A 25652-nucleotide genomic window follows, 5' to 3' on the forward strand; every position below is an offset into this window, starting at 1 on the left:
GCATGGCCAATCCACCTAACCTGCACATCTTTGGGTGCTCTGCAGAGGCATAATTGGACCAGAACTGAACACAGACTCTGCTCTATGGCTGGTTCACAGCATCAGCAATTTATATTCATCATTCAGGTGCAACCCGCAGCGTGATGCACCAACTTGCTCAGCTAACTACAAAGCATTTTCAGTACCGTGATTTTCCAACTGGCACCAACACTCAATTCACTGGAGACTGACGACCTGTTCTCACACACTGCAACACAGTAGCCACGGTATTTGTTAACATGTATTACAAACCGCGTAACACAAACAAAACAAAACTGTTTAAAAGTGTGAAATGTGATGAAGAATTTTTGGGGGATTCTCTGTTGGTCAACGCCGAAATCGGGAATGGTGATTGGGCGGAGAATCATCCGTGAGGCCAAAATCGTGGCCGGCGCCGGCCGCCCGCCAGAATGCCATGCTCTGGTGCCTCAACGGCGGGGTCAATGCATTCTCCTCCGCACATCATTAGCGGGCCTGACCCGGTATTCTCCAGGGCCTGCACGATGCTCTGCCTCCGGACCGGGAGCATTAACCAATAGTGAGTTTCACTTGTGGTTTCAAAATCGGGAAACTGGTGCCGTGGCCGATGAGGGAGAGAGGAGATAGGGCATGCAGAGGTGCGACCGTGGGCTGCTGGTTCTGCAACTGGCAAAGCTGGCAGGGGGAGGAGGGGGCAAGTGCCAAGCCCAGGGGAGGAGGCAGCCGGGGGGGGGGGGGGAGTGACAGTGGAGACTCCTCCACGGGACCGGAGAGTCCAGGCACGGACCGCCATTGCCGTGGCAAGCAAGGCATTGCTGCGCACCCCACTGATCGCCCACCGTGACCTGTGGTTGCGCAAAGTGACACAGGCCATATGGGTGCCCCCACCACCCCCGCATTCCACCTCCCGCCCTCCAACTACACCCCCCCCACCCCCACAACTGGCCGCCACCCACCGGCAGGGCAGCACACTACCCACCCAAGGGCAATGCCCACAGTAACCCCTACAAGAGCATGCTGGACAGGGGCCACGGAACGAACCGCTGGCATGAGAAGCACCAGCCAACAGTACCCATGACAGCAGGGACAGGAGCCAGGGCCAGGGTGCCGGGCACGGACCGGGCCAAGGGTGTAAGGCCAGGGTGAGTGTGGCGATGGGGGGGGGGTGGCAGGGTTTGCTGTCCGAGAGGTCCACTGATTCAACTCTTAGTCTGTGAAACAGAGAATCCTGCCCTTTGTATTTGGGTTTGAATTTGAATTTCTTTCTCTGTTCAATGAGTGCTTTTAATTTGGGTAAAATATTTATAACTATATATGGTTCGGAATGTACTACAGCTTTTGGAAGTGCAGGCATTCACCACTTTAAATAGGAGCCACGGTTTGATCCTCTAGTCATTCCATTAAACGGAGGGGGTGGGTGTGAGGTTGCAAATGTCTTTATAAATCATATCCGGCACTCTTGAACACTCACAAGCACTGATCTTACAATGTTAAAGACAATGTACAATTAACTGTAAACTGCCTTCTAAATAGAACATGAACTGCGACTATGAGGAGTACAGAGGCTGGATTCCAAGGCTGTCCAAAATCATTTCAAAATCTCGGGCGCGATTCTCCGCACCCCACGTGGGGTGGAAGAATCGCGGGAGGGCCGGGCAAATCACGCCACACCGCCCTTTCACCCCCCCGCGATTCTCCCACCCCCCCCAAAATGGCGTGTCCCGTTTTTCAACAGGCCGCTCGGAGAATCGCCACTCGCCGTTTCTCACGGCGACTGCCGATTCTCCGGTTCATGCCGGCACCAACCACACCTGGTCGCTGCCGGCGTGAACAGCGCGCGACCTGTGTGTGGGGCCTGTGGGGGGCAGAGGGAGGATGGAGCACCACGGGCGTGCTCAGGAGATGTCTGGCCCGCGATCGGTGCCCGCCGATCGTCGGGCCGGCGTCTCTAAAAGACACACTCTTTTCCCTCCGCCGCCCCGCAAGATCAAGCCGCCATGTCTTGCGGGTCAGCGGAGGGGAAGACAGGAACCGCGCATGCGCGGGTTGGAGCCGGCCAACCTGCGCATGCGCGGCTGACGTCACTTAGGCGCCGCCGGCCGCACATTCCCGGCGCACTGCTTTGACGCAAGCGTCAAGGCCCGGCGCCCGAGATTGACGCGTGCCCGCTCCTAGCCCCCGGGGGGGGGGGGGGGGGGGGGGGGGGGGGGTGAGCGGCCTCCGACGCCGGAGTAAAACACTCCGGGTTTCACTCCGGCGTCGGCTGTTTGGCCCCTCAAACCTATACCTCTGCTAAAACTAAAAGTTTAGATCGCTACATGTTTGAGTCAAGTGATTTGACAACCAATGTTATATTGGCTTTCAACACCTCATAGGAAATGTTGTGAGATTTGAGCATTACTTCCCACTAAAGTTGCCCCCTTCTTGACGCGTCCAGTGTAAAAAGATATTTTTGGCTCCTACTTTGCAGGGCTACAGAATAAATGCCACAAAAAGACATTTACCTGTACGTATTGTTACTACACTAACATAACTAAGGGAAATCAACAAAAACCTGCAAATCTGCAGCACTTCTATCATCTTGAGGCGCTTCACAGATGCATCATTATTCACAGTAATAGGCATTCGGACAAGCTACCAAATTCCTGGTTAAAGAGATAGATTTTAAAGAGCATTAAAGGCGGGGGAGAAGGTGGCAAGGTGGGAGGTGGAGGGAATTCCAAAGCTTAGTGTCTAGATGGCTGAACAGTAAGAAGTCTTACAACACCAGGTTAAAGTCCAACAGGTTTGTTTCGAATCGTCTTGCCTCTTCGACTTTGTATATGTGTTTCTGGAACCTACCTCTTCATTCACCTGAGGAAGGAGCAGTGCTCCGAAAGCTAGTGATTCGTAACAAACCTGTTGGGCTTTAACCTGGTGTTGTAAGACTCCTTACTGTGCTCACCCCAGTCCAACGCCGGCATCTCCACATCATGTATGGCTGAAGGCATATGGCTACCAATGGCGAGGTTAAGGAAGTTGTGAGTTCATGCACAAAGGAGCCAGGACTGGAGGAGCACAGAGTTCTCGGAGATTTGTAGGCGGTTCTCAGCAAGAGATTAGGAAGGTTGAGGAATATTGAAGAGTTGGGATTTGGGAGGGCCAAGTACCCAAAGAGGGAAGAAATGAAAGGTGGTATGACTGGATAACAAGAAGTGGAGGAGTAAGGAGAGGAAGGTCCAATGGGTTAAGAAGAGAACAGAAAAGAAAAGAAATAATCACCGTGGTCCAGAGCAGCAGCCAAAATGCAGATGTGAATGGATGAGGGATATTAGAAAATAAAATCTGTGTTTTATGTGATCGACAAAATATATTCCTTTTCGGCCATCTACATTTCATTTTATGATAATTCCAAGTATTGCTTTTGTTTAAAGCAACAAGTGACTGGGGATGTTCAGAATAGGACTCAATAGCAAATTACAATCGCCAACCAGGCAGAATATTCGGGCATCTGTGTATAGACGAAGCTTTTAAATTAACAATACGCAGTAAAACTATAATTTGAATGACTGGTTCTTCAACAAAGCTGCCCAAATGACTTACACATACATGGACACAAGTCCCAGTCCGAGTGCTACCAAAAAATCAGGGGCTGCAATCCCTGCTCAGTAAAGTGTCAGGTCCTACCTTCTGGGGAAAGTGGCCTTGACCGTGTTCTGTATGAAACCGTAACAGCATGGAGAGATAACAAAGGCTGCCAGTGCCTTAATGCAATGATCTATCACCATGTCCGTCGCCACTCCACATGCATGAAGGGCTACCTGCAAAGGAAAAGAGGGAGTTAATAAAATAGCCACAGAGTGTCAGCAGGGGCTCAGGCAGCAGCACAGTCACCTCAGAGCCACACGTTGTGGGTTCAAGTCCCATTCCAGAACTCAAGCAGAAGAATCAAGGTTTTGACCTTCCAGTGCAGTATTGCAAAGGTGCTGCACTGTCAGGGGTGCTGTTTTTCAGATATGGCATTCAAATGCAAGGTTCCATCGGGTGGATGTGAAAGATCCCATGACACTATTTTAAAGAAAAACAGGCTAATTTTTATCCCTGGATCAACATCACAAGAGCAGATTAGCCGGCCATTACCACATTGTTATTTGTGGAAGTTTTTTGTGAGCAAACTGGCTGCCACATTTCCACATACAACAGTAAATACACTTCAATTATCTGCAAAGCGTTTTGAATTCAATCTTCCCAAATATTTTACAGATCCACAAAGGTCCTGAGAGTGTAATCTGAAACCTGATTATTTCAGTTGTGTCTCTACAACCAGCGGGAACTTGAGGGCATTTTAATTAAGGATAGAAAGATTTTTACAATGAAATTTGCCCGCTGCACATTTAAAAAAACTTTTCCATAAATCTTTTCCCTTATTGTGTTGAATTTGCAGTGACCTTTCGACACTTGATGCAATGTGATGAACTGATACAAGAATAAGTAACATGAATAAGTAACGAGGGTGGCCGGTGGCACAGTTGCTTCGCGGATCCGGGGTCCCAGGTTCAATTCCTGGCTTGGGTCGCTGTCTGTGTAGAGTCTGCGCATTCCCCCCGTGTCTGCGTGGATTTCCTCCGGGTGCTCCGGTTTCCTCCCGCGGTCCAGGGATGTGCAGGTTGGGTGGATTGGCCATGATAAATTGCCCTTAGTGTCCAAAAAGGTTAGGTGGGGTTACTGGGATAGGGTGGAGGCGTGGGTTCAAGTAGGATGCTCTTTCCAAGGGCTGGTGCAGACTTGATGGGCTGAATGGCCTACTTTTGCACTGTACATTCTATGATTCTATGAAACACCCAGTGTTGTGAGAAGCGCTAGATAAATCAAATCTTTCCTTTTCTTTCCTAGACAGCATCATATACAATTTTAATGCCCGTACGTGGGCTTTTCGGTCAATGAGCAATGACGGCAGCAGAAAATGCCTGATCGAATTCCTCTTCTTCACTTGATCGGAACGAAGGCCAACTCGACCAACAGACCAGCTGAGATCTGCTAGCTCAGCACACACCAGGCGTTGAACCAGGAACATTCCTGGTCTATATGACTGTGCCATACCATGAAGTTCGCTTACTCAAAACTCTTTAAACGTTATGGAGTGTAGGCAGCATTTCTGATCTAATTACAGATATTTCTTATTGCTCCATTTTAAGTTAATCACTGATTACCATGAAATTATAAAACATTAATTTCCTGCTCTTTTCCACACTGTGTGCCGCCACGCAAGCAACAAGATGCCAAGAAAACACAAGATAATCTAGCAGCGTCTAATGCCTCATATGGGGCTGGTTTAGCACAGTGGGCTAAACAGCTGGCTTGCAATGCAGAACAAGGCAGCAGCACGGTTCAATTCCCGTACCAGCCTCCCCGAACAGGCGCCGGAATGTGGCGACTAGGGGCTTTTCGCAGTAACTTCATTGAAGCCTACTTGTGACAATAAGCGATTAATAATAATTTTATAATATTATTAATGTGGCTGGGTGCTGGACACTTCAAAGTAACATTTGTGACGTACTGTGGGGTATACCGACTGGAAAAGGAGATGGATGAATGGAGGTTCACTCGACTTATGGTCAGAGTCACTGCATAACTGTGAAACTTACTCTTGCTGTTTTTGGTGATGAACTTAAAATGTTTGACATGTAAAATGAACTCCCACCACCAGGCAGCCTTTGAATGAACCGCAGGAACGTGACTGATGGCAGCTGTCATTTGTCAGATTCTGTATGATTCCGGTGAGGTAAACGAATACATAACACAGCTGGAATATAAATGCAAAAAAAGAGCTGAAGCACTCAACGATGTGCTTACATCATCCAGATAAAGCAGCGCACACACAGGACACTGAAAAGAGCAACTAGACCATGAATCCAGTGCATGGAAGCTGATTGAATAGCAGATGTAGAACTGTAAAATTCACAGATGGTGGTGTGAAGGCAGGACAGTTTTTAAAATATTTTCTTGAATTCACTTCCCAATCTACCCAAAATTAGGGAAACAGACTTCTTCTTTATTTTTAAAATGTTTATATTGCAGTTTTCCATTTGATACACTGTACAGTAGACAAGGATATGTGCATTGGGTACAATATACAAGACATTTCCATTGGTATCGACCACCCTCCCCACTCCCACTCCTTGGTCTGCCTCCCCCCCCCCCCCCCCCCCCCACCCCCATTTTTGTTGCTTGAAGATATTTTCTTAGGTCCCATATCATACAGTGGGCAATTGTCAACTATTTACATATACGAAACAGACTTGTTCTGTTCTTGCTGTTGTGATAATGCTGTAATTGAAGTAGTCAAAATATGAAACTATAATTCAGACCTCTGGGAATCGTGTTGCAACATGAAACCGATCTGGTATCAGGGAATTCTGCAAAGAGGTTCATTGGTAATGGCAATTTGGTTCCTTCCTTTTCGTTTTTTCACAACTCAAATTCATGAATGGGTGTTTCAAACTATTGGAGCTCTCCCTCCCGCAAACCTCTGGTTGAGTTTGGGCAGTCGAGGCTCTGAGAGATCCCTGATAACACCCTGCCGCAGCAACTGGAGAAAGACAGACCTGGATTTATCGTATTCTAAAAACATTTTTATTGGAGTTTTGATATTTCATATCGTACGTTACACAAGACAAAATCAAAACATGTTTCTACAAGAATCTACGGGAATTAAAGCAACTGTAGTTTTAGCTGTTTTACACGGGATGTATCTTCTCAGTACGTGGAGCTTGTCATACAGGGTCCGCTAGCTACGGCCATAAGGTAATCGAGCAAGATGCAGTCAAAGATGCTGAGTGCTTGCCGGGCCAGACCGTGGCTCGCGGTAGTCCCACTCGGTCATGTGGGGCCGGTAGCTGGCTGTGTTTCCCAGAAAGGGAGCTTATATATAGTTATAGGAAAGGGGACGTCTCTTCTTGGGTACCCCAGCGGTCGGCCATTACTGTTGTGCAGCCCCCCCCCCCCCCGCCCTGGTTGCCTCCTGGCACTTAACCATGCTGGAGGCGCGGGAGGGGGCGTAGGCTCTCAGAATGCGCTCTTTCTTTTGTTGCCCCGAGTCCCTTGCGGCTCTCTCCTCTTCTACCTGTTCTGCATTTCCCTTTGGTGCTTTTATTCCCACCCCCTTCCTGCCCCCTCCCCCTCTTCCCGCCCCCTTTCTCTTCCTTATTTTGTGGTCTGTCCCCCCCCCCCCCCCCCCCCCCCCTGTCCTCCTCCTCGCTTTACTGGACACGCTGGTTACAAACAGGCTCTGGAACAATTTGGTGAAGAGCTTACACGTTTGTGGAAGCCTTCCTCTGATCCTCTAATGACATATTTTATTTTCTCTAGCTTGAGAAATTCTGCCAGGTTGGACAGTCAGTCTGCCGACTTGGGTGGTGCTGCCGATCACTAGCCGTGCAGGAGTCTCCGGCGGGCGATCAGGGAGGCAAAGACCAGGGCATCAGCCCCTCCCTCCATGAAAAACTCTGGCTGTTCTGATACCCCGAAGACCGCCACCATCGGGCAAGGCTCCATCCTCACCCCCTCAACCCTGGATGTGGCCTCGGAGAAGGTCGTCCAGTACCCGACTTGTCTGGGGCAAGACCAGAACATGTGGATGTTATTGGGCGGGTGTCTCTGGCACCGTTCACATTTGCCCTCCACCTCCGGGAAGAAGCCACTCATTCTCGTCCTGGTTAGATGTGCCCTGTGCACCACCTTTAGCTGCGTTAGGCTCAGCCCTGCGCACATGGAAGTGAAGTTTGCTCTGTGCAGGGCTTCGATCCAGAGTCCTTCATCTATCTCCCTGCCTAGCTTTTCCTCCCATTATTCCCTTGCCTCATCCAGGGATGAGTGTCAATCGTCCATATATGTCCACGCAGTTCCCGTCTCCTAGCTCGCCCGCAGTCAGTAGTCTGTCCAGTAGTAATTGTCCTACTATCGGGGGAATGGCGTTATTTCCTTGCAGAGGGAGTTTTTGACTTGGTTGTATCTTAATTGGTTCCCTATCGGGAGTGAACTTGTCCGTTATCTCCCCCAGGGTTGCTACTCTGTCTTCTATGTACATGTCTCTAACCGTCCAAGTCCCTTTGTCCTGTCACCCCTTTTTTGAAGAAGATGTCCCTTGTCACGGGGATGAACTTGTGGTTTTCACAGACGGGGGCCAAGGTAGACATATCGGTCAGACCCAAGTGATGTCGCACTAGATTCCACATTCAAAATGAGGTTACTACCACTGGGCTTTTTGAGTATCTGGCTGGGGGGGGGGGGGGGGGGGGGGGGGGGGGGGGGAGGGGCAGTGCTTGGATGGATGTCCCTGTGCAGGAACTCTCCTCCATTCAGACCCATTCTGCTCCTGGTTCCTTGACCCATCCCCGCACCCTTTCTGCGGCAGGTGCCCAGTGACACAACTGGAGGTTTGAAAGGGCCATGCCTCCCACGTTTCTCTTTCTTTGTAGGAACTTATTACTGATCCTCGGGCTCCTCCCTGCCACCCCCCACCCCCCCCCCCCCCCCCCCCCCCCCCCCACCACCAAAAAAAAACAAATGGCAAGATCAGTTTATCAACTGCGGTGAAAAAGGCCTTGGGGATGAAGCACATCCATCTTGGTCATCTGCACTCTGCTCGCCAGGGAGAGTGGGAGTGAGTCCCACCTCTGTTTGTCCTTTTTAACTTCCTCCACCAGGCTCGCCAGGTTCCATTTGTGGATCCATGTCCAGTTGTTGGCTATTTGGATCCCCAGGTATCGGAATTTGGTCTGTGCCAGTTTGAACAGCAGTCTCCCCAGCTCTGCGCACCCCCTCCCTTTGTGCGTCCAGAGGGGAGATTTTGCTCTTACGCAGGTTAAGTTTGTAACCTGAGAAAGCTCTGAACTTATTCATTATTCCTTCCATGCTGGCCAGGGTGTTTGAGATGTAGAGGAGCAGGTCACCCGCATAAAGTGGGGCTCTGGAAAGACTTGGATTTATATAGCATCTTTCATCACCTCAGCTTGTCCCAAAGTGCTTTGCAGATTATTAAGTATTTTTAAATGCAGTCACTGTTGAAATGTAGGCCCGGCAAGAGGTCACGCGATGAAACCTCAAGGGACATGTTGAACAAGAGTCGGTGGCCCAACCTTCAACAAAATCAATTAATGCTCCGAAAGGGACTCTGTGCAAAAACTCTGGTCCTCTCACTTGATGGAAAGCACAATGCTCCGCCAACCTGCAGCAGCAATTCCTCAACATGAGGAGGAAAAGACAAAGAGTCAATGAGAAAATACGTACATCTCACAGGTCTCAACTATATCCTGGCTTTATGCTAATCACATAAGTATATTCACAGAGCAATGTACGTCTCTTCTGATCTGAAGGGAAAAGTGCTGGTTGTAATTCAACGCTCCTCAGGGATTGCAACAGATAATAACATTCTGTTATCTTCAACTTTCCTTCAAACCAAAACTTTAAACAGGCATGTTCCATCAAACTGTTGTGAAATTGCTTACAATTTCACAAATCCAGAAACTCATCATTAATCATTCTCAAAGAATGCAGAATCTTGTTTGTGGTTTTTTGAAAATTGCTTCTACCTTTCTGGAAACAGAGGTTTAATGACTGACATCATAATACCTTGATCTAAATGCACTGTAGTTAAGGTGAAGTTAATTGACTGTTAGAGAGAGAGAGAGAGAGAGAGAAAATGATAGAGATACAGAAAGGAGGGCGCTTGTTACCTTCGTAAGTTTCATTCAAGATCTTTTATCGAGATATTGCTTCTCTAAACAGGTGAATAACATTCATTGATGATAAAAAATGCAACAGTGTAAGGAGTTTAGTAATACACTGTAATAAGAATATGTTTTCAGCCAGTCATTGACATTCCTGGATGCCTTCATTGCTTGTCTGGGTACAAGCGCCTGATGTTTAAAAAAAGCTTCCCAAAGTTCACTAAACTGGATTGCACAACTTGCGAGCTCAAAGGCTTATTTTTAGGTATTTAACTGATATTGTGTTTGGAGGAACAGAATAAACCCGGATGGTTTGTTTTCGCTTGTATTCCTTCAGATGCATCCGGCCTCAAGACGCATGAAGTTCACATCGTGCTAGGTAGTCACTGGGTATCAGAACACTGAGCATCTTTCCCCTGTCGGTTTGCAAGTTCAAAGCCTGCTCTGGGACTGGCTCTGAATGCAGAGCAATGCTGGAACACACCAAACTGAAGAAGACAGAGCCTGGCAGACTCTGGATGTGAGTGAGTGAAGGCGAATGTTCCCGGTGCTTGGCAACTGACTTGATCTCGAACAGCTGGTCTCCCTTTTTGCTAAAAGGGAATTTGTGCTATGAACAAAAAAAGAAGCAGACGTGTTCAATTAAAGTTTTCTGGGCTGCATTTCTGTCCAGATTTCTGCACAAACTTTCCAACAAGAACCAAAATAGCTTTTACTTTTGCAACCAGAATGCAATCTTTTTTTGGGGGAACATTCAAATTCAGTATTAGGACTTTATATTCTGGGAGATCTCTACAAATCATATACTAACTAACAGGTGCCTTCAGCAAGTAGTGTATATTTTAAACTTTTAATACACTGCATTGCAATAATAGTGTTGCAGTTACCCATGTCAGCAGCTGTCAGTCTGTGCGTGTGTGTGGTGCGTGTGTGATGCATGTATGTGATGTATGTGTGTGCATGTTTGCGCATGTATGTGTGGTGTGTGTGTGTGGTGTGTATATGCATGATGTGTATGCATGCATGTGAGGTGTGTGTGTGTATGTGCGTGTGGTGTGTATGTGTGCTGTGTGTATTGTGTGTGTGCATGTGTGAGGTATGTTTGTAGTGTGTGTGGTTTGTATGCATGTGATATGTGTGTATATGTGCGTGTGGTGTATTTGTGTGGTGTATGTGTGCGTGGTGTGTGTGTGTTGTGCATCTGGTGTATGTGTGTGTGTGGTGTATGTGTGTGGTGTGTGAGTGGTGTATGTGTGTGTGCGGAGTTTGTGTGTGGTGTGCATATGTGTGTATGGTGTATGTGTGCGTGTGTGGTGTGTGCATGTGTGCATGTGGTGTGTGTGTATGTGGTCTGTGTGTGTGCGTGTATATGTGGTATGTGTGTGTGGTGTATGTGATGTGTGTATATGATGTGTGTGTGTATGTGGTGTGTGTGTATGTGGTATGTGTGTGTGGTGTATGTGATGTGTGTATATGATATGTGTGTGTATGTGGTGTGTGTGTGTGGTGTATGTGATGTGTGTATATGATGTGTGTGTGTATGTGATGTGTGTATGTATGTGGTGTGTGTGTATATGTGGTATGTGTGTGTGGTGTATGTGATGTGTGTATATGATGTATGTGTGTATGTGGTATGTGTGTGTGGTGTATGTGATGTGTGTATATGATGTGTGTGTGTATGTGGTGTGTGTGTGTGTGTATATGTGGTATGTGTGCATGTGGTGTGTGTATATGTGGTATGTGTGTGTGCTGTATGTGGTGTGTATGTGGTATGTGTGTGTGGTGTATGTGATGTGTGTATATGATGTGTGTGTGTATGTGGTGTGTGTGTGTGTGTATATGTGGTATGTGTGTGTGGTGTATGTGATGTGTGTATATGATGTGTGTGTGTATGTGGTGTGTGTGTGTGCTGCTTGTGTGTGTGAGTGTGCGATGAAGCAGGTTAATATAGGCCGGGATGTTACGGCCCCTCCCACCTAGTGGGATATCACGGTCACACCGAACTGAATGGAGATTAAAATTCTCGCACATCCTCCAGGAGGCTGTCGAGCCCTGGCCGCACAGTGTTAATTATTCTCAGCCTAGGGCTGCATGTGGCGCAGTGGGTTAGCACTGCTGCCTCATGGCGCCGAGGTCCCAGGTTCGATCCTGACTCCAGGTCACTGTCCGTGTGGAGTTTACACATTCTCCCCTTGTTTGCGCCCCCACAAACCAAAGATGTGCAGGGTAGGTGGATTGGCCATGCTAAATTGCCCCTTAATTGGGAAAAATGAATTGGGTACTCTAAATTTAAAAATATATAGTCTCAGCCTCCTGGACTAATAGCCTACCATGGCAGCAAAGGAATTTAAATAATTTATTAAATCCAGAATTTTAAAAATCTAGCATCGATCAGTGGTGAGCCTAAAGCTACCAGATTGTTGTAGAAACCATCTGCTTCACCCATGTCCTTTAGGGAAGGAAAGGTCCCATCCTTACCTGGTCTGGACTATATGTTGGTTCTTAACCTACCTTTGATATGACCTGACAAGCCAGTGAATCTGGTTCAAAAATGCAGCTCACCATCATTTAAAACTCATGGGCAATCAAGATGATCAATAATCTGCTGGCCGTAACAATGACAGAAAAAGTTTGGAATTGGAGGGCTTATTGTAAAAATATACGATGTGACAACTGTCCCTTTTTTCAACTCAAACTGCTTGACATGGAGATGCTCCTACTGCATTACTTGCTGACCTCCTCTTCTGAAACTCCCATGTAATAATTTTCTTCATGTGAGTGGAAAAAGCCGATTGGCAGCATGTGAGTATCCCTTTAAGGTTTGCAGCAGTGCGCGCGATCTTCCCAAAAGGGAACAAAGTTCCCTAGCGAGCGCGTTTAGCCGCGTGGCTCCCGGCACTCGCCGAAACACGTGGCTATTCAACGCTACCCGTGTTGAATAAGGAGCCTAAACGGCAAATGTGCAAGGCTGCACATAGCCCCGTTTTTTACAACGGAGAGCTATGCTCGCCGGAACTCCCCGTTGTAGTGAGAGATCGGGATGCCATTTTTAAATGGCATCCCGATCTCCGAGGCCCACAGAACCCCCCCCCCCCCCCCACCCCCGCAACCTGAACACAACATGGGAGGGTCCCCCAGCCCCCCCCCCTCGCATCCCCCAACACCCATGGTGGACAACCCCGGCCCGCTCGCGCACAGACAATGCCAGCTTGGCAGTGCCAACCTAGCACCATAGCCGGGCCTCTGCCAGGATGGCACCCAGGTGGCACTGCCAGGGTACCCAGGTGGCACCAGCAGTGCCAGGGCACTACCCTGCCCAAAAGGCATGCAGCTGGGGGGGCTTCCAATTCCCTTGGGGACCCCCACAAGTGCCGTTCAATCTGGTTCCCATTTGCGGAGACCAGCACCAAACGGCAGTCGCCCAAGGTCCCCGAGTAAAAGGGGTTGAAAAGGCCTCGAGTACCTTGGTAATCTGTACATTAGTGTAAGGCTTACTGCCTCTCTCTAATATGCAGCTTTGCCAAAAGGTGATCCCGCTCTTTGCAACGTCTCGTGAGATTGCTTTGAATCCCGCGAGGCGTTGCGAGCCGGGTGGATCAGGAGCGGGGTCTCCCTGCTTTCACCGGCCACCTTGCGTCGCAGTGAGATGCATTTCGGGCGCAGCGTGGCCGTAAGATCGTGCCCAGTGTTTCTGCATTAAAATTCACAGTGTTACACACATGTATTGTCTTTGGTACTTGGGAAGGCTCAGTTATCCAGCACATTTCCTGTTTCCAGTCAAATTTATCAAAATTACTTTGAAGCAATGGAGAAAATGAAGGCAAGTTGAATCGGTCAAAGGTTAACAAAGGCGATCAAATTTAACTGCTTGAGAAATTAATCATTGCAACGAGAAACCACTCTTCTATTTGTGGCTTTGCCCATTTAATCAGCCCTTTGAGCCTCCTCTGCCATTCTATTAATGGCTGATCTGTAACTTCAACTTTCCCACCTTTCCTCCATATACCCCAACAAAAAAAATTATTTATCTCAGACACGATCATGTTAAGGGGGGGGGGGGGGGGGGGGGGGGGGGGGGGGAGAGAGAGAGATAGAGATCGAGAGAGAGAGAGAGGGGGGGGGGGGGGGGGGTGGACAGCATTTTGGGGCAGCGGTGGGGGGGAGAGCGCTGAAATCAGGGGAAGATTTCTACCACCCTCTGTTCAAAAAAATGTAACCCAGCCTGACTCCTGCTTACCATATACCAGTATGACTAGGACACAAGTGGACTATGTCATAATATACATCCAGGTATATGATGGAGTGCAGACAGGCAGTGATTGACACACAGGATGACCAGTGAACACACAAAACACAGCAGCCAATCACCAGACAGGACACGACCACTATAAAGCCAGAGGGCACTAGTTTTCCCGCTCTCTCGGGACCAAGCCTCTGAGACAGTCAGAGCTCGTGAGCAGCAACTAGAACAAACACCATGTGGTAGTAAGATAGTCTGGTCAGGTTAGCCTCAGGTCTTCAGTCAAGTCAGCAGTTAACCCACAGTTAAAGCATGTATTTGTGGTGAATGTACATCATGTAATTCACACTGTGTAGTATTGCGTTCACACTGTATAGCATTGTGTCCTTGTGGGCTCTGTCTGTGAGCTGTTGCGCGGCTCTGCCCACAGGGGGAGATGAGGAGCTGGCACAGGGCTCTACCCTCGGCTCTGCCCATGGCCCCTCCCACTACCGGAAGTATAAAGTGCTGCAGCCATGTGAGTCTGCCCTCAGTTCTTCTGGTCGCAGGCAAGCTCAGTTGTAAGTCTATTAAAACCACAGTTTACTTCCTATCGTGTCTGGAGTAAATTGATGGTCACATCAGTACTATAGTTAAGTGTTCAATAAAATCGAGTTGCATTTCTTCAAGCGTTCGAAGCCTGTCTCTCTCTCCACTGCAGTAAACGCAGTCCTCGCAGACCCAGCTTACCCAACACATCAGTCTAGCCATCTGATATTAAAGGGCTGTCAACATCAATATTACCTGGCGGGCATAGGGACGTCTCGTTTTATTGACCCTACTCCCCCAAGTACCCCCAATGTTACATTTGTTCCTACGCTGATTATAGCTGCTTAGAATTTATTTTTCAATTTATGGCGTTAGATTTTCTTTCTCTCCCTCATTCCTTTGTATAGGTGTGGTGGCTTAATCTATCTGTGTCATTTGAAATCCTATCGCTGAATCCCCTTTACTGGGCAGGATTTTCCACCCGTTCCTGCTGGCAGGATCTTCCATTCCCACTGGCGGTGAGCCCTATTTACCCCCTGCCATTGACAGCAGCAGGACAGGAAGATCCCGCCGCTGGCTAATGGCGGTTGCCTCTGTTGCCACAGAACATACTGCGGGGGGAGGCAGGGGAAACAGACCCTACCCCCTATCTCCGGCTGCTGTGATTAACGGTGTCCTAGCCTGGTGGACAACTGAAGGCCGGGGAAAGGGTTGGAACTTGAAGGGAACGAATCTTCACCATTCTGAAGTGGCACTGGTTTTACAGGCTGGTCGAAAGAACTGTCACACAAAGTACACAGCGCTGCCCAAAACCCACAGCACCGGTAACTGCCTGGCCTTGTACCTCCCAACTGTTTATACCTCTCACTCGGGCGGCAGGGCCTCGAGGCTCGACAACTGTGTGGGCTCACGGCTGGCCCTCTGGCTGCTGCTGGGTATCTGCCCCCTGGCTGCTGCTGCTGGGTATCTGCCCCCTGGCTGCTGCTGGCTATCTGCCCCCTAGCTGCTGCTGGCTATCTGCCCCCTGGCTGCTGCTGGGTATCTGCCCTCTGGCTGCTGCTGGGTATCTGCCCCCTGGCTGCTGCTGCTGGGTATCTGCCCCCTAGCTGCTGCTGGCTATCTGCCCCCTGGCTGCTGCTGGCTATCTGCCCCCTGGCTGCTGCTGGGTATCTGCCCCCTGGCTGCTGCTGGGTATCTGCCCCCTGGCTGCTGCTGCTGGGTATCTGCCCCTGGCTGCTGCTGGGTATCTGCCCCCTGGCTGCTGCTGGCTCTCTGCCCCCTGGCTGCTGCTGGGTATCTGCCCCCTGGCTGCTGCTGGGTATCTACCCCCTGGCTGCTGCTGGGTATCTGCCCCCTGGCTGCTGCTGGGTATCTGCCCCCTGGCTGCTGCTGGGTATCTGCCCCCTGGCTGCTGCTGCTGGGTATCTGCCCCCTGGCTGCTGCTGGGTATCTGCCCCCTGGCTGCTGCTGGCTATCTGCCCCCTGGCTGCTGCTGGGTATCTGCCCCCTGGCTGCTGCTGGGTATCTGCCCCCTGGCTGCTGCTGGGTATCTGCCCCCTGGCTGCTGCTGCTGGGTATCTGCCCCCTGGCTGCTGCTGCTGGGTATCTGCCCCCTGGCTGCTGCTGGGTATCTGCCCCCTGGCTGCTGCTGGGTATCTGCCCCCTGGCTGCTGCTGCTGGGTATCTGCCCCCTGGCTGCTGCTGCTGGGTATCTGCCCCCTGGCTGCTGCTGCTGGGTATCTGCCCCCTGGCTGCTGCTGCTGGGTATCTGCCCCCTGGCTGCTGCTGCTGGGTATCTGCCCCCTGGCTGCTGCTGGGTATCTGCCCCCTGGCTGCTGCTGGGTATCTGCCCCCTGGCTGCTGCTGGGTATCTGCCCCCTGGCTACTGCTGGGTATCTGCCCCCTGGCTGCTGCTGGGTATCTGCCCCCTGGCTGCTGCTGGGTATCTGCCCCCTGGCTGCTGCTGGGTATCTGCCCCCTGGCTGCTGCTGGGTATCTGCCCCCTGGCTGCTGCTGGGTATCTGCCCCCTGGCTGCTGCTGCTGGGTATCTGCCCCCTGGCTGCTGCTGGGTATCTGCCCCCTGGATGCTGCTGGGTATCTGCCCTCTGGCTGCTGCTGGGTATCTGCCCCCTGGATGCTGCTGGCTATCTACCCCCTGGCTGCTGCTGGGTATCTGCCCCCTGGCTGCTGCTGAGTATCTGCCCCCTGGCTGCTGCTGGGTATCTGCCCCCTGGCTGCTGCTGGGTATCTGCCCCCTGGCTGCTGCTGGGTATCTGCCCCCTGGCTGCTGCTGGGTATCTGCCCCCTGGCTGCTGCTGGGTATCTGCCCCCTGGCTGCTGCTGGGTATCTGCCCCCTGGCTGCTGCTGCTGGGTATCTGCCCCCTGGCTGCTGCTGGGTATCTGCCCCCTGGCTGCTGCTGGGTATCTGCCCCCTGGATGCTGCTGGGTATCTGCCCCCTGGCTGCTGCTGGGTATCTGCCCCCTGGTTGCTGCTGGGTATCTGCCCCCTGGCTGCTGCTGGCTATCTGCCCCCTGGCTGCTGCTGGCTATCTGCCCCCTGGCTGCTGCTGCTGGGTATCTGCCCTCTGGCTGCTGCTGGGTATCTGCCCCCTGGCTGCTGCTGCTGGGTATCTGCCCCCTGGCTGCTGCTGCTGGGTATCTGCCCCCTGGCTGCTGCTGGGTATCTGCCCTCTGGCTGCTGCTGGGTATCTGCCCCCTGGCTGCTGCTGGGTATCTGCCCCCTGGCTGCTGCTGGGTATCTGCCCCCTGGCTGCTGCTGGGTATCTGCCCCCTGGCTGCTGCTGGGTATCTGCCCCCTGGCTGCTGCTGGCTATCTGGCCCTCTGGCTGCTGCTGGGTATCTGGCCCTCTGGCTGCTGCTGGGTATCTGCCCCCTGGTTGCTGCTGGGTATCTGCCCTCTGGCTGCTGCTGGCTATCTGGCCCTCTGGCTGCTGCTGGGTATCTGCCCCCTGGATGCTGCTGCTGGGTATCTGCCCTCTGGCTGCTGCTGGGTATCTGCCCTCTGGATGCTGCTGGCTCTCTGGCTGCTGTTGCCCCCCTGGCTGCTGTTGGCTCTCTGGCTGCTGTTGGCCCCCTGGCTGCTGTTGGCTCTCTGGCTGCTGTTGGCTCTCTGGCTGCTGTTGGCTATCTGGCTCTCTGGCTGCTGTTGGCCCCCTGGCTGCTGTTGGCTATCTGGCTCTCTGGCTGCTGTTGGCTCTCTGGCTGCTGTTGGCCCCCTGGCTGCTGTTGGCTATCTGGCTGCTGCTGGCCCTCTGGCTGCTGTTGGCCCTCTGGCCCTCTGGCTGCTGTTGGCTATCTGGCTGCTGTTGGCTCTCTGGCTGCTGTTGGCCATCTGGCCCTCTGGCTGCTGTTGGCTATCTGGCTGCTGTTGGCTCTCTGGCTGCTGTTGGCTCTCTGGCTGCTGTTGGCTCTCTGGCTGCTGTTGGCTATCTGGCTGCTGTTGGCCCTCTGGCTGCTGTTGGCTATCTGGCTGCTGTTGGCTATCTGGCTGCTGTTGGCTATCTGGCTGCTGTTGGCTCTCTGGCTGCTGTTGGCTCTCTGGCTTCTGTTGGCTATCTGGCTGCTGTTGGCTATCTGGCTGCTGTTGGCTATCTGGCTGCTGTTGGCTATCTGGCTGCTGTTGGCTATCTGGCTGCTGTTGGCTATCTGGCTGCTGTTGGCTATCTGGCTGCTGTTGGCTATCTGGCTGCTGTTGGCCCTCTGGCTGCTGCTGGCTCTCTGGCTGCTGTTGGCTATCTGGCTGCTGTTGGCTATCTGGCCCTCTGGCTGCTGTTGGCTCTCTGGCCCCCTGGCTGCTGTTGGCTCTCTGGCTGCTGTTGGCTCTCTGGCTGCTGCTGGCCATCTGGCCCTCTGGCTGCTGTTGGCTCTCTGCCCCCCTGGCTGCTGTTGGCTATCTGGCCCCCTGGCTGCTGTTGGCTCTCTGGCTGCTGTTGGCTCTCTGGCTGCTGTTGGCTATCTGGCTCTCTGGCTGCTGTTGGCCCTCTGGCTGCTGTTGGCTATCTGGCTGCTGTTGGCTCTCTGGCTGCTGTTGGCTCTCTGGCTGCTGTTGGCCATCTGGCCCTCTGGCTGCTGTTGGCTATCTGGCTGCTGTTGGCAATCTGGCTGCTGTTGGCTCTCTGGCTGCTGTTGGCTCTCTGGCTGCTGTTGGCTCTCTGGCTGCTGTTGGCTCTCTGGCTGCTGTTGGCTCTCTGGCTGCTGTTGGCAATCTGGCTGCTGTTGGCTCTCTGACTGCTGTTGGCTATCTGGCTGCTGTTGGCCCTCTGGCTGCTGTTGGCTATCTGGCTCTCTGGCTGCTGTTGGCTATCTGGCCCCCTGGCTGCTGTTGGCTATCTGGCTGCTGTTGGCCCTCTGGCTGCTGTTGGCTATCTGGCTCTCTGGCTGCTGTTGGCTATCTGGCTGCTGTTGGCTATCTGGCTCTCTGGCTGCTGTTGGCTATCTGGCCCCCTGGCTGCTGTTGGCTATCTGGCTCTCTGGCTGCTGTTGGCTATCTGGCTCTCTGGCTGCTGTTGGCTATCTGGCCCCCTGGCTGCTGTTGGCTATCTGGCTCTCTGGCTGCTGTTGGCTATCTGGCTGCTGTTGGCTATCTGGCTCTCTGGCTGCTGTTGGCCCTCTGGCTGCTGTTGGCTATCTGGCCCTCTGGCTGCTGTTGGCTATCTGGCTGTTTTTGGCTATCTGGCCCCCTGGCTGCTGTTGGCTCTCTGGCTGCTGTTGGCTATCTGGCTGCTGTTGGCTCTCTGGCTGCTGTTGGCTATCTGGCTGCTGTTGGCTATCTGGCTGCTGTTGGCTATCTGGCTGCTGTTGGCTCTCTGGCTGCTGTTGGCTCTCTGGCTGCTGTTGGCTATCTGGCTGCTGTTGGCTCTCTGGCTGCTGTTGGCTCTCTGGCTGCTGTTGGCTATCTGGCTGCTGTTGGCTCTCTGGCTGCTGTTGGCTCTCTGGCTGCTGTTGGCTATCTGGCTGCTGTTGGCTCTCTGGCTGCTGCACTATAACCAGGTGTTGTAAGACTTCTTATTGTGCTCACCCCAGTCCAACGCCGACATCTCCACATCATGCATCATGATGTAAGGTTAGTGGCCTCACTTTTGCCTCAGGTTGTCTACCGGGCCAACTGTTAGAAATCTGGCTGCTTCACAGAAGTACAGAAACTTCACACCAGGCAATCCGGAGCTCCGACTAAACTGCTCTAAGTCTCCATCAACATGTGGCACACTGTCTTCCCACTCTAAAGGGGAGTCCACCAATCAGAGCTCGATGTTGTTCTGTATTGCCTACTGATAGGCTCAAGAAGTGGCCACCTCTCAATATGGGGGGCTTCCCCATTGCCCCGGGCCCCATGCTGCAATGCTGTCTTTCATAATAAATCCGTCTCTGGCGACTGCACTTCAAAAAGTACTTCATGTGCTGTAATACACTTCTGGGATGTTCAGTGGCAGGGAAATGCAAGCCTTTCTTCCTTTCTAAATTAAGGCAGGGCAATGCTTTCCTTGCTTATAGAACATAGACCATAGTGCAGAAGAAGGCCATTCGGCCCATCGAGTCTGCACCGACCCACTTAAGCTCCCACTTCCACCCTTACCCAATAACCCCGCCAAACCTTTTTGGACTCTAAGGGCAATTTATCATGGCCAATCCACCTAATCTACACGTCTTTGGACTGTGGGAGGAAACCGGAGCACCCGGAGGAAACCCACGCAGACACGGGGAGAACGTGCAGACTCCACACAGACAGTGACCCAGTGGGGAATTGAACCTGGGACCCTGGCGCTGTGAAGCCACAGTGCTATCCATTTGTGTTACCGTGCTGCCCTGTACGATGCATTACGATCTATGGAACAGCCGTTGAGTATCTACATAACAATGGAGCTCGTAAACAGCGAGACATGATCCTTCAAAAATTATCGTACACATACAAAAACAGGTTTTGTTTTCGTAAAAAGTTTTTCATGATTCATGGGAGTTTTTTAGTCTATGGTTTTGCAATTCATTTGTCACGGCAGTGGCCAGAGTTTATACAAAACCTAAAATAGCTGAAAACCGCTCATTTTGCCGGGTCGTTTGCAAATGAGACATTTATTAAGCTTTGGCAGAACTTGGGAGAGCTGAAGAGGAGCTCTGACAATATAAACCTTCACTAGAGGTAGCACCATGAGTTGCCATTCAAGTTATACTTAGGACAGATTCCTATCCTAAATCAAGTTACAGTTTAATAATGAAGATTGGTTTTGAAGTACCCCAAGTACAGTATTTCATGGCAAGAGTTGCACAAAACAAAGAACAAAGAAAAGAATGGTATGCCAGGGAGATCAGTAGGCATCATAGGTGGATTACCCGCATTCCGTCATTAACCATATTGGCAGGCTCTGGTACTGTGACTCTACAATAATGAAGGATAACATCTCTGTAAGGTACAAGTCGATCGATGGAACTGCTGCACCATCTGCATCAATGATATCCAGAGTCAATTTCCACAGCAGCGGCAGTCGTGATCACCTCCTTCCTCAATACTTTTGCCTCTTTCCAGGCTAGCATAAGGATCACTGGCAATACTTGTCAAATCATTGCCCATATACGTATCAAACCAATGCCGATGTTTTATTCCCTTTCTGACTGACTGCACATTGCCGCAGCATTATTGCATTGTCCAAGGTAAGGGGTAATTGATGGCATTTCAATACCCAACCAATCACCAGGTTTCTGCTCCTCCGCTTGAGCCTTGTTGCATGTACACTGTGACTGACTAGATGATAATACCCGCAAGTTCATGAATTGTGGCCACTGAGTTGTACAAACATTGATGCAGGGTGCTGTCAGGCTTTGTCTTGTTCTGGGTCACCGACAGTGCTGATGGATTCTTTTCACGGGTCTACCATGACAGAAAAGGACAAACGTTGGAATGCTGGCTTCAAAACACCTTGCCAAACAGAGCTCACGTTACCAAATACTAACTGTGCATGACACTTGTGTGTGTATGCCTGTGCTAAAGGTGGCCCTTAATAGCACTGAACTTGGGGTATAACCTGCTGTTTCATCTTTGCCTCTTGTTCAGTGATGTTCAGCGTTATTAAATAATGCTATTTATGCCAACATAAATATAATTGTAAGCAGCAAAAATGCATTTTGCACAGGAAACCTCTGTCCCCGTAAACCAGCGTTGATCAGAAGTTACTCACTGTCAACGTGCAAGGCTATGGCGACACCTCTTTAGCTACATGCGCTAATTTTAGTAGAAATCTCCTTAAGTACACTCACAGAATCCTTCACGTGTATATATTTAATTAACAAACATTATCACCATTCATTACCCAGGGAAGTGAAAGCACTCACATAGTCTGCTTTTCTGCTTTCCATTTTGCCAACAAGCATACAAAGGATTAAAATTCACAAGGAGATGCAGCGTGAATGTGAGCACTGGGATTCCAAGCACAATGGTGTCTATTACACATTTTTTATTTACCAATCAGAAGTGCAATAATCCGCATCTGGATTCCCAATTATTTTTTTAAAAAACGTTTTTATTGGCATTTTCAGTTTTATATACTTTGCAGTTCGTGTTTGTTTACTGTACAGTACAAAAGTTTTTCTTATGTCTGTCTCTTTACAGTTTGTTGCCGTCTGACTTGGCATACTATGCTCCTTCCGCTCTCTCCTTGCTCCCCTCCCCTCTTCCTAGCCCCCCGCCACCCGATGCCCTCCCTACTTGTTCAGGGTGTGTGATCCCCTCCTCCTCGATTCCTAATGTTTATTCCCCCTTTTTCCCCCGCCAATTTCGGGCGTGTCCTGTCTTGTGGATGGGGGGGTTTCTACCCCTCCTCTTCTCTTTGCATTGTTCCTTTTGCCCCCCTCAGGCTCCCTCTTCTCTCCCCCCCCCCCTTCCCCCCCCCCCCCCCCCCCCCCCCCCCCCCCCCGGGTTGTGTGTCCCTGACATTCCTCTTTTACTTTCCAGCTTTCCTCTCTCCTAGTTGCTGTTGGCCTCAAACAGATTTTGGAACAGGCCGACTAATTGCCCCCATGCCGTCAGGAAACCTTCCTCCGACCCTCGGTTGGCGTATTTGATCTTCTCCAGCTGGAGAAATTCCGAGAGGTCAGCGAGCCAGTCTGCAGCTTTGGGTGGTGCTGCCGATCGCCAGCCGAGCAGGATTCTCCGGTGTGCGATTAGGGAGGTGAAAGTTAGGGCGTCGGCCCCCTTCCCCATGTGTAACTCTGGCTGCTCAGATACCCTGAAGATTGCCACTATTGGGCATGGCTTCACCCTCATCCCCACAACCTTGGACATTGCCTCGGTGAAGGCTGTCCAGAACCCAGCAAGTTTGGGACAAGCCCAGAACATGTGGGTGTGGTTGGCTGGGCCCCGCTGGCACCGCTCACATTTGTCCTCCACCTCCGGGAAGAACCTGCTCATTTGGGTTCTGGTCAGGTGCGCTCTGTGCACCACTTTGAGCTGCATTAGGCTTAGTCTTGCACAGGAGGAGGTGGAGTTCGCTCTGCTCAGTGCTTCGCTCCAGAGGCCCCAACCAACTTCTGTCCCCAGTTCGTCCCCCCCCATTTCCGTCTGGTCTCGTCTAATGGCGTTCGGGCCCTGTCCAGTAGCTGCCCATCTTTTTACCCCACAGAGCCCCCCCCCCCCTATTGTTCCTGGTCATCAGGTCCTCAAATAGTGTGGTCTCCGGACTCAGGGGTACCCTACTGCCTCTTTCCGGAGGAAGTGTTTTATTTTTAGGTGTCTCATTTCCTGTCCTGTCAGTAGTTCCCATTCCTCCGGGGGGAATCAAGGAGGAGGGGGAACACACACCCTGAACAAGCAGGGTGGGCATCGGGGGGCGGGGAGGGCTCGGGACGCAGGGGGCTAGGAAGGGGGAGAAGGGAAGGGGGCGGAGAAGGATAGCACGCCAAGTCAGATGAGGAAATCCTCCTCCATCGCATTGCTACCGGTTTGATTAAATAAATAAATAAATAATCTTTATTGTCACAAGTAGGCTTACATTAACACTGCAATGAAGTTACTATGAAAAGCCCCTCAAACGCAGATTGAACTCACCTATAATAACCATTGTATTCTTACTGCATGCTTCTCTAATTTCTTGTTTGATGCCAACCCTATCCTCACAATCACTGGTCTGTACATAACTCCCACTAACTTTTTTTGCCCTTTTGTGTTCCGTAGCTCCACCCGTACAGATTCCACATCGTCCAGGCTAATGTCCTTCCTTACTGTTGTATTAATCTCCTCTTTAACCAGCAACGCAACCCCACCTCCCTTCCCTTTCCTTCTATCTTTCCTGAATATTGATTACCCCTGGATGTAGAGTTCCCATCGTTGGCCACCCTGCAGCCAGGTCTCCGTGATCCCAATTACATCATATCCGTTAATGATTGTCAGCGCAGTTAATTCATCAACCTTATTACAAATGCTCCTCGCATTGAGACACAGAGCCTTCAGGCTTGTGTTTTTGACATTTATTGCCCTTTTAGAATTATGATGTAATGTGGCCCTTTTTAATTTTTGTCTTTGGTTTCTCTGCCTTTCACTTTTCTCTTTATTGCCTTTTGTTTCTGCACTCCCCACTTACTTCCCTCTGACCTCCTGCATCGATTCCCATTCCCCTGCCATATTAGTTTAAACCTTCCACAACAGTACTAGCAAACACTCCCTCTCGGACATTGGTTCCGGTCCTGCCCAGGTGCAGACCTTCCGGTTTGCACTGGTCCCACCTCCCGCTCCTTGACACCAGTTCTTCGGCTATCCATAGAACAGTCGAGGTGACTTCTCCCAGAATCCTCTTCTGCCGCCTCTATTGGATGAACTTCCTCCTGTTTGTCACAGGACGGGTTCTTTGGCTACCCACAGTTCAGTTGAGGTGACTGAGTTGACTTCTCCCAGAATCCTCTTTTGCAGCCTCTGCTGGAGTGTAGTGGTAGGCTCTTCTTATTCAACTTTGTCCAAGTTGTGACTTCACCTTCTTCTGTGGGACCAGCATGAGCATCCACAGAGCTGGCAATTCATGCTGTCCTTGTTGGTGCCTGTGGGAACTTCTGCAGCCGTGCAACCTCTGGAAATGTCAGATGTCGTGGATGGTCCTTGAAGCAAGTTGAATCAAATTTCAGTGCTTGCCTCGAAGTGGGCAAGTCAGTCGCAGTGTTTCCTCGAGAAAGGTGCTCTGCAATGCAGAAATTTGTAATGCTTCTTTTTTTAGCTTCTTGTATCGTTTTACTGACCAACTTGATGTTGTTTACTCTGAGGCAGGTCACCATGGAAGGTCTGCTTGGGGATTCTGTAGTCATCCGTGTGGGAGACATGGCCTCTGCCCATCCAAGTTGAATGCTCTGGAGGAAGGTCTCAATGCGTTTGAGCCCAACGCAATGAAGCAATTTGTTGTTTGTGATTTTGTCCTGCCATTGAATCATCTGATGAACCGCGGGTGTCTTTGGTGGAAGTGTTCCAGAGCTTTGATGTGGCACCTACAGCAGACCCAAGATTCTTCTCCGAACAGCAGGGTGGCAAGGACAAAGGCCAGTGGAATTTGATTTCAGTCTTCAGCTAAATGCTTTGGGTGGTGATGCGGTGGGTAGTGGATGGAAGATAGTCACCTTCCAGTGCTTGGGAAATCAAACCGCAGCATGGGTTACTGGTTCCAGTAAATGATCATGGAGTCAGTTGTAGGCGGTACATGCTCTCTGGATGCGTGAACTTTCTCTTGTTTGGGCACTGTCACCTGTCTAACAGCTAACACATTGATCAACACGGTCATATCATACAGGTTAATGGTTAGTAAAACTAGACAGCTTTAATACCTAAGCACTATAGTAAGCACATGCGAAAATCCGGACACACCTATAGAATTGGACACAATCAAAGCAGCAGCTGTAACTCAGTGACCTGACATTTCACTGCTAACTTCAACAGTTAACATTTCAGCACAGATACCCATAAGAGGCTTTCCTGCAACAATGGCCTCTGAGAGAAAATGAATGGATAAATACAAGACTGAGACATCGGTAGCTTATATTAATGTCAAAATAAAGTTATCAATTAGTTTGCTCCTTAACTATATTGAACAATAGAACATTACAGCGCAGTACAGGCCCTTCGGCCCTCGATGTTGCGCCGACCCGTGAAACCAATCTAAACCCAGCTACACTATT

The 25652-nt window shown here is 50.7% G+C and overlaps 1 protein-coding gene across 4 annotated transcripts in view; it reads right to left on the reverse strand.

Moving 5' to 3' along the window:
- The window catches only part of gstcd (glutathione S-transferase, C-terminal domain containing), a 219717-nt gene that overhangs the window by 9833 nt on the left and 184232 nt on the right, over positions 1 to 25652 (reverse strand). For 3 of the 4 annotated variants that reach the window (XM_038792710.1, XM_038792709.1, XM_038792711.1), the window contains exon 9: positions 3685 to 3818. In XM_038792710.1, the coding sequence (XP_038648638.1) occupies positions 3685 to 3818 (134 nt within the window). Of the gene's footprint in view, positions 1 to 3684; positions 3819 to 20662; positions 21376 to 25652 lie in introns of those variants that run through there. The other variant, XM_038792712.1, reaches the window with a different exon arrangement.

This window comes from Scyliorhinus canicula, chromosome 3 (assembly GCF_902713615.1).
Source record: "Scyliorhinus canicula chromosome 3, sScyCan1.1, whole genome shotgun sequence".
NCBI classification, from domain to species: Eukaryota; Metazoa; Chordata; class Chondrichthyes; order Carcharhiniformes; family Scyliorhinidae; genus Scyliorhinus; species Scyliorhinus canicula.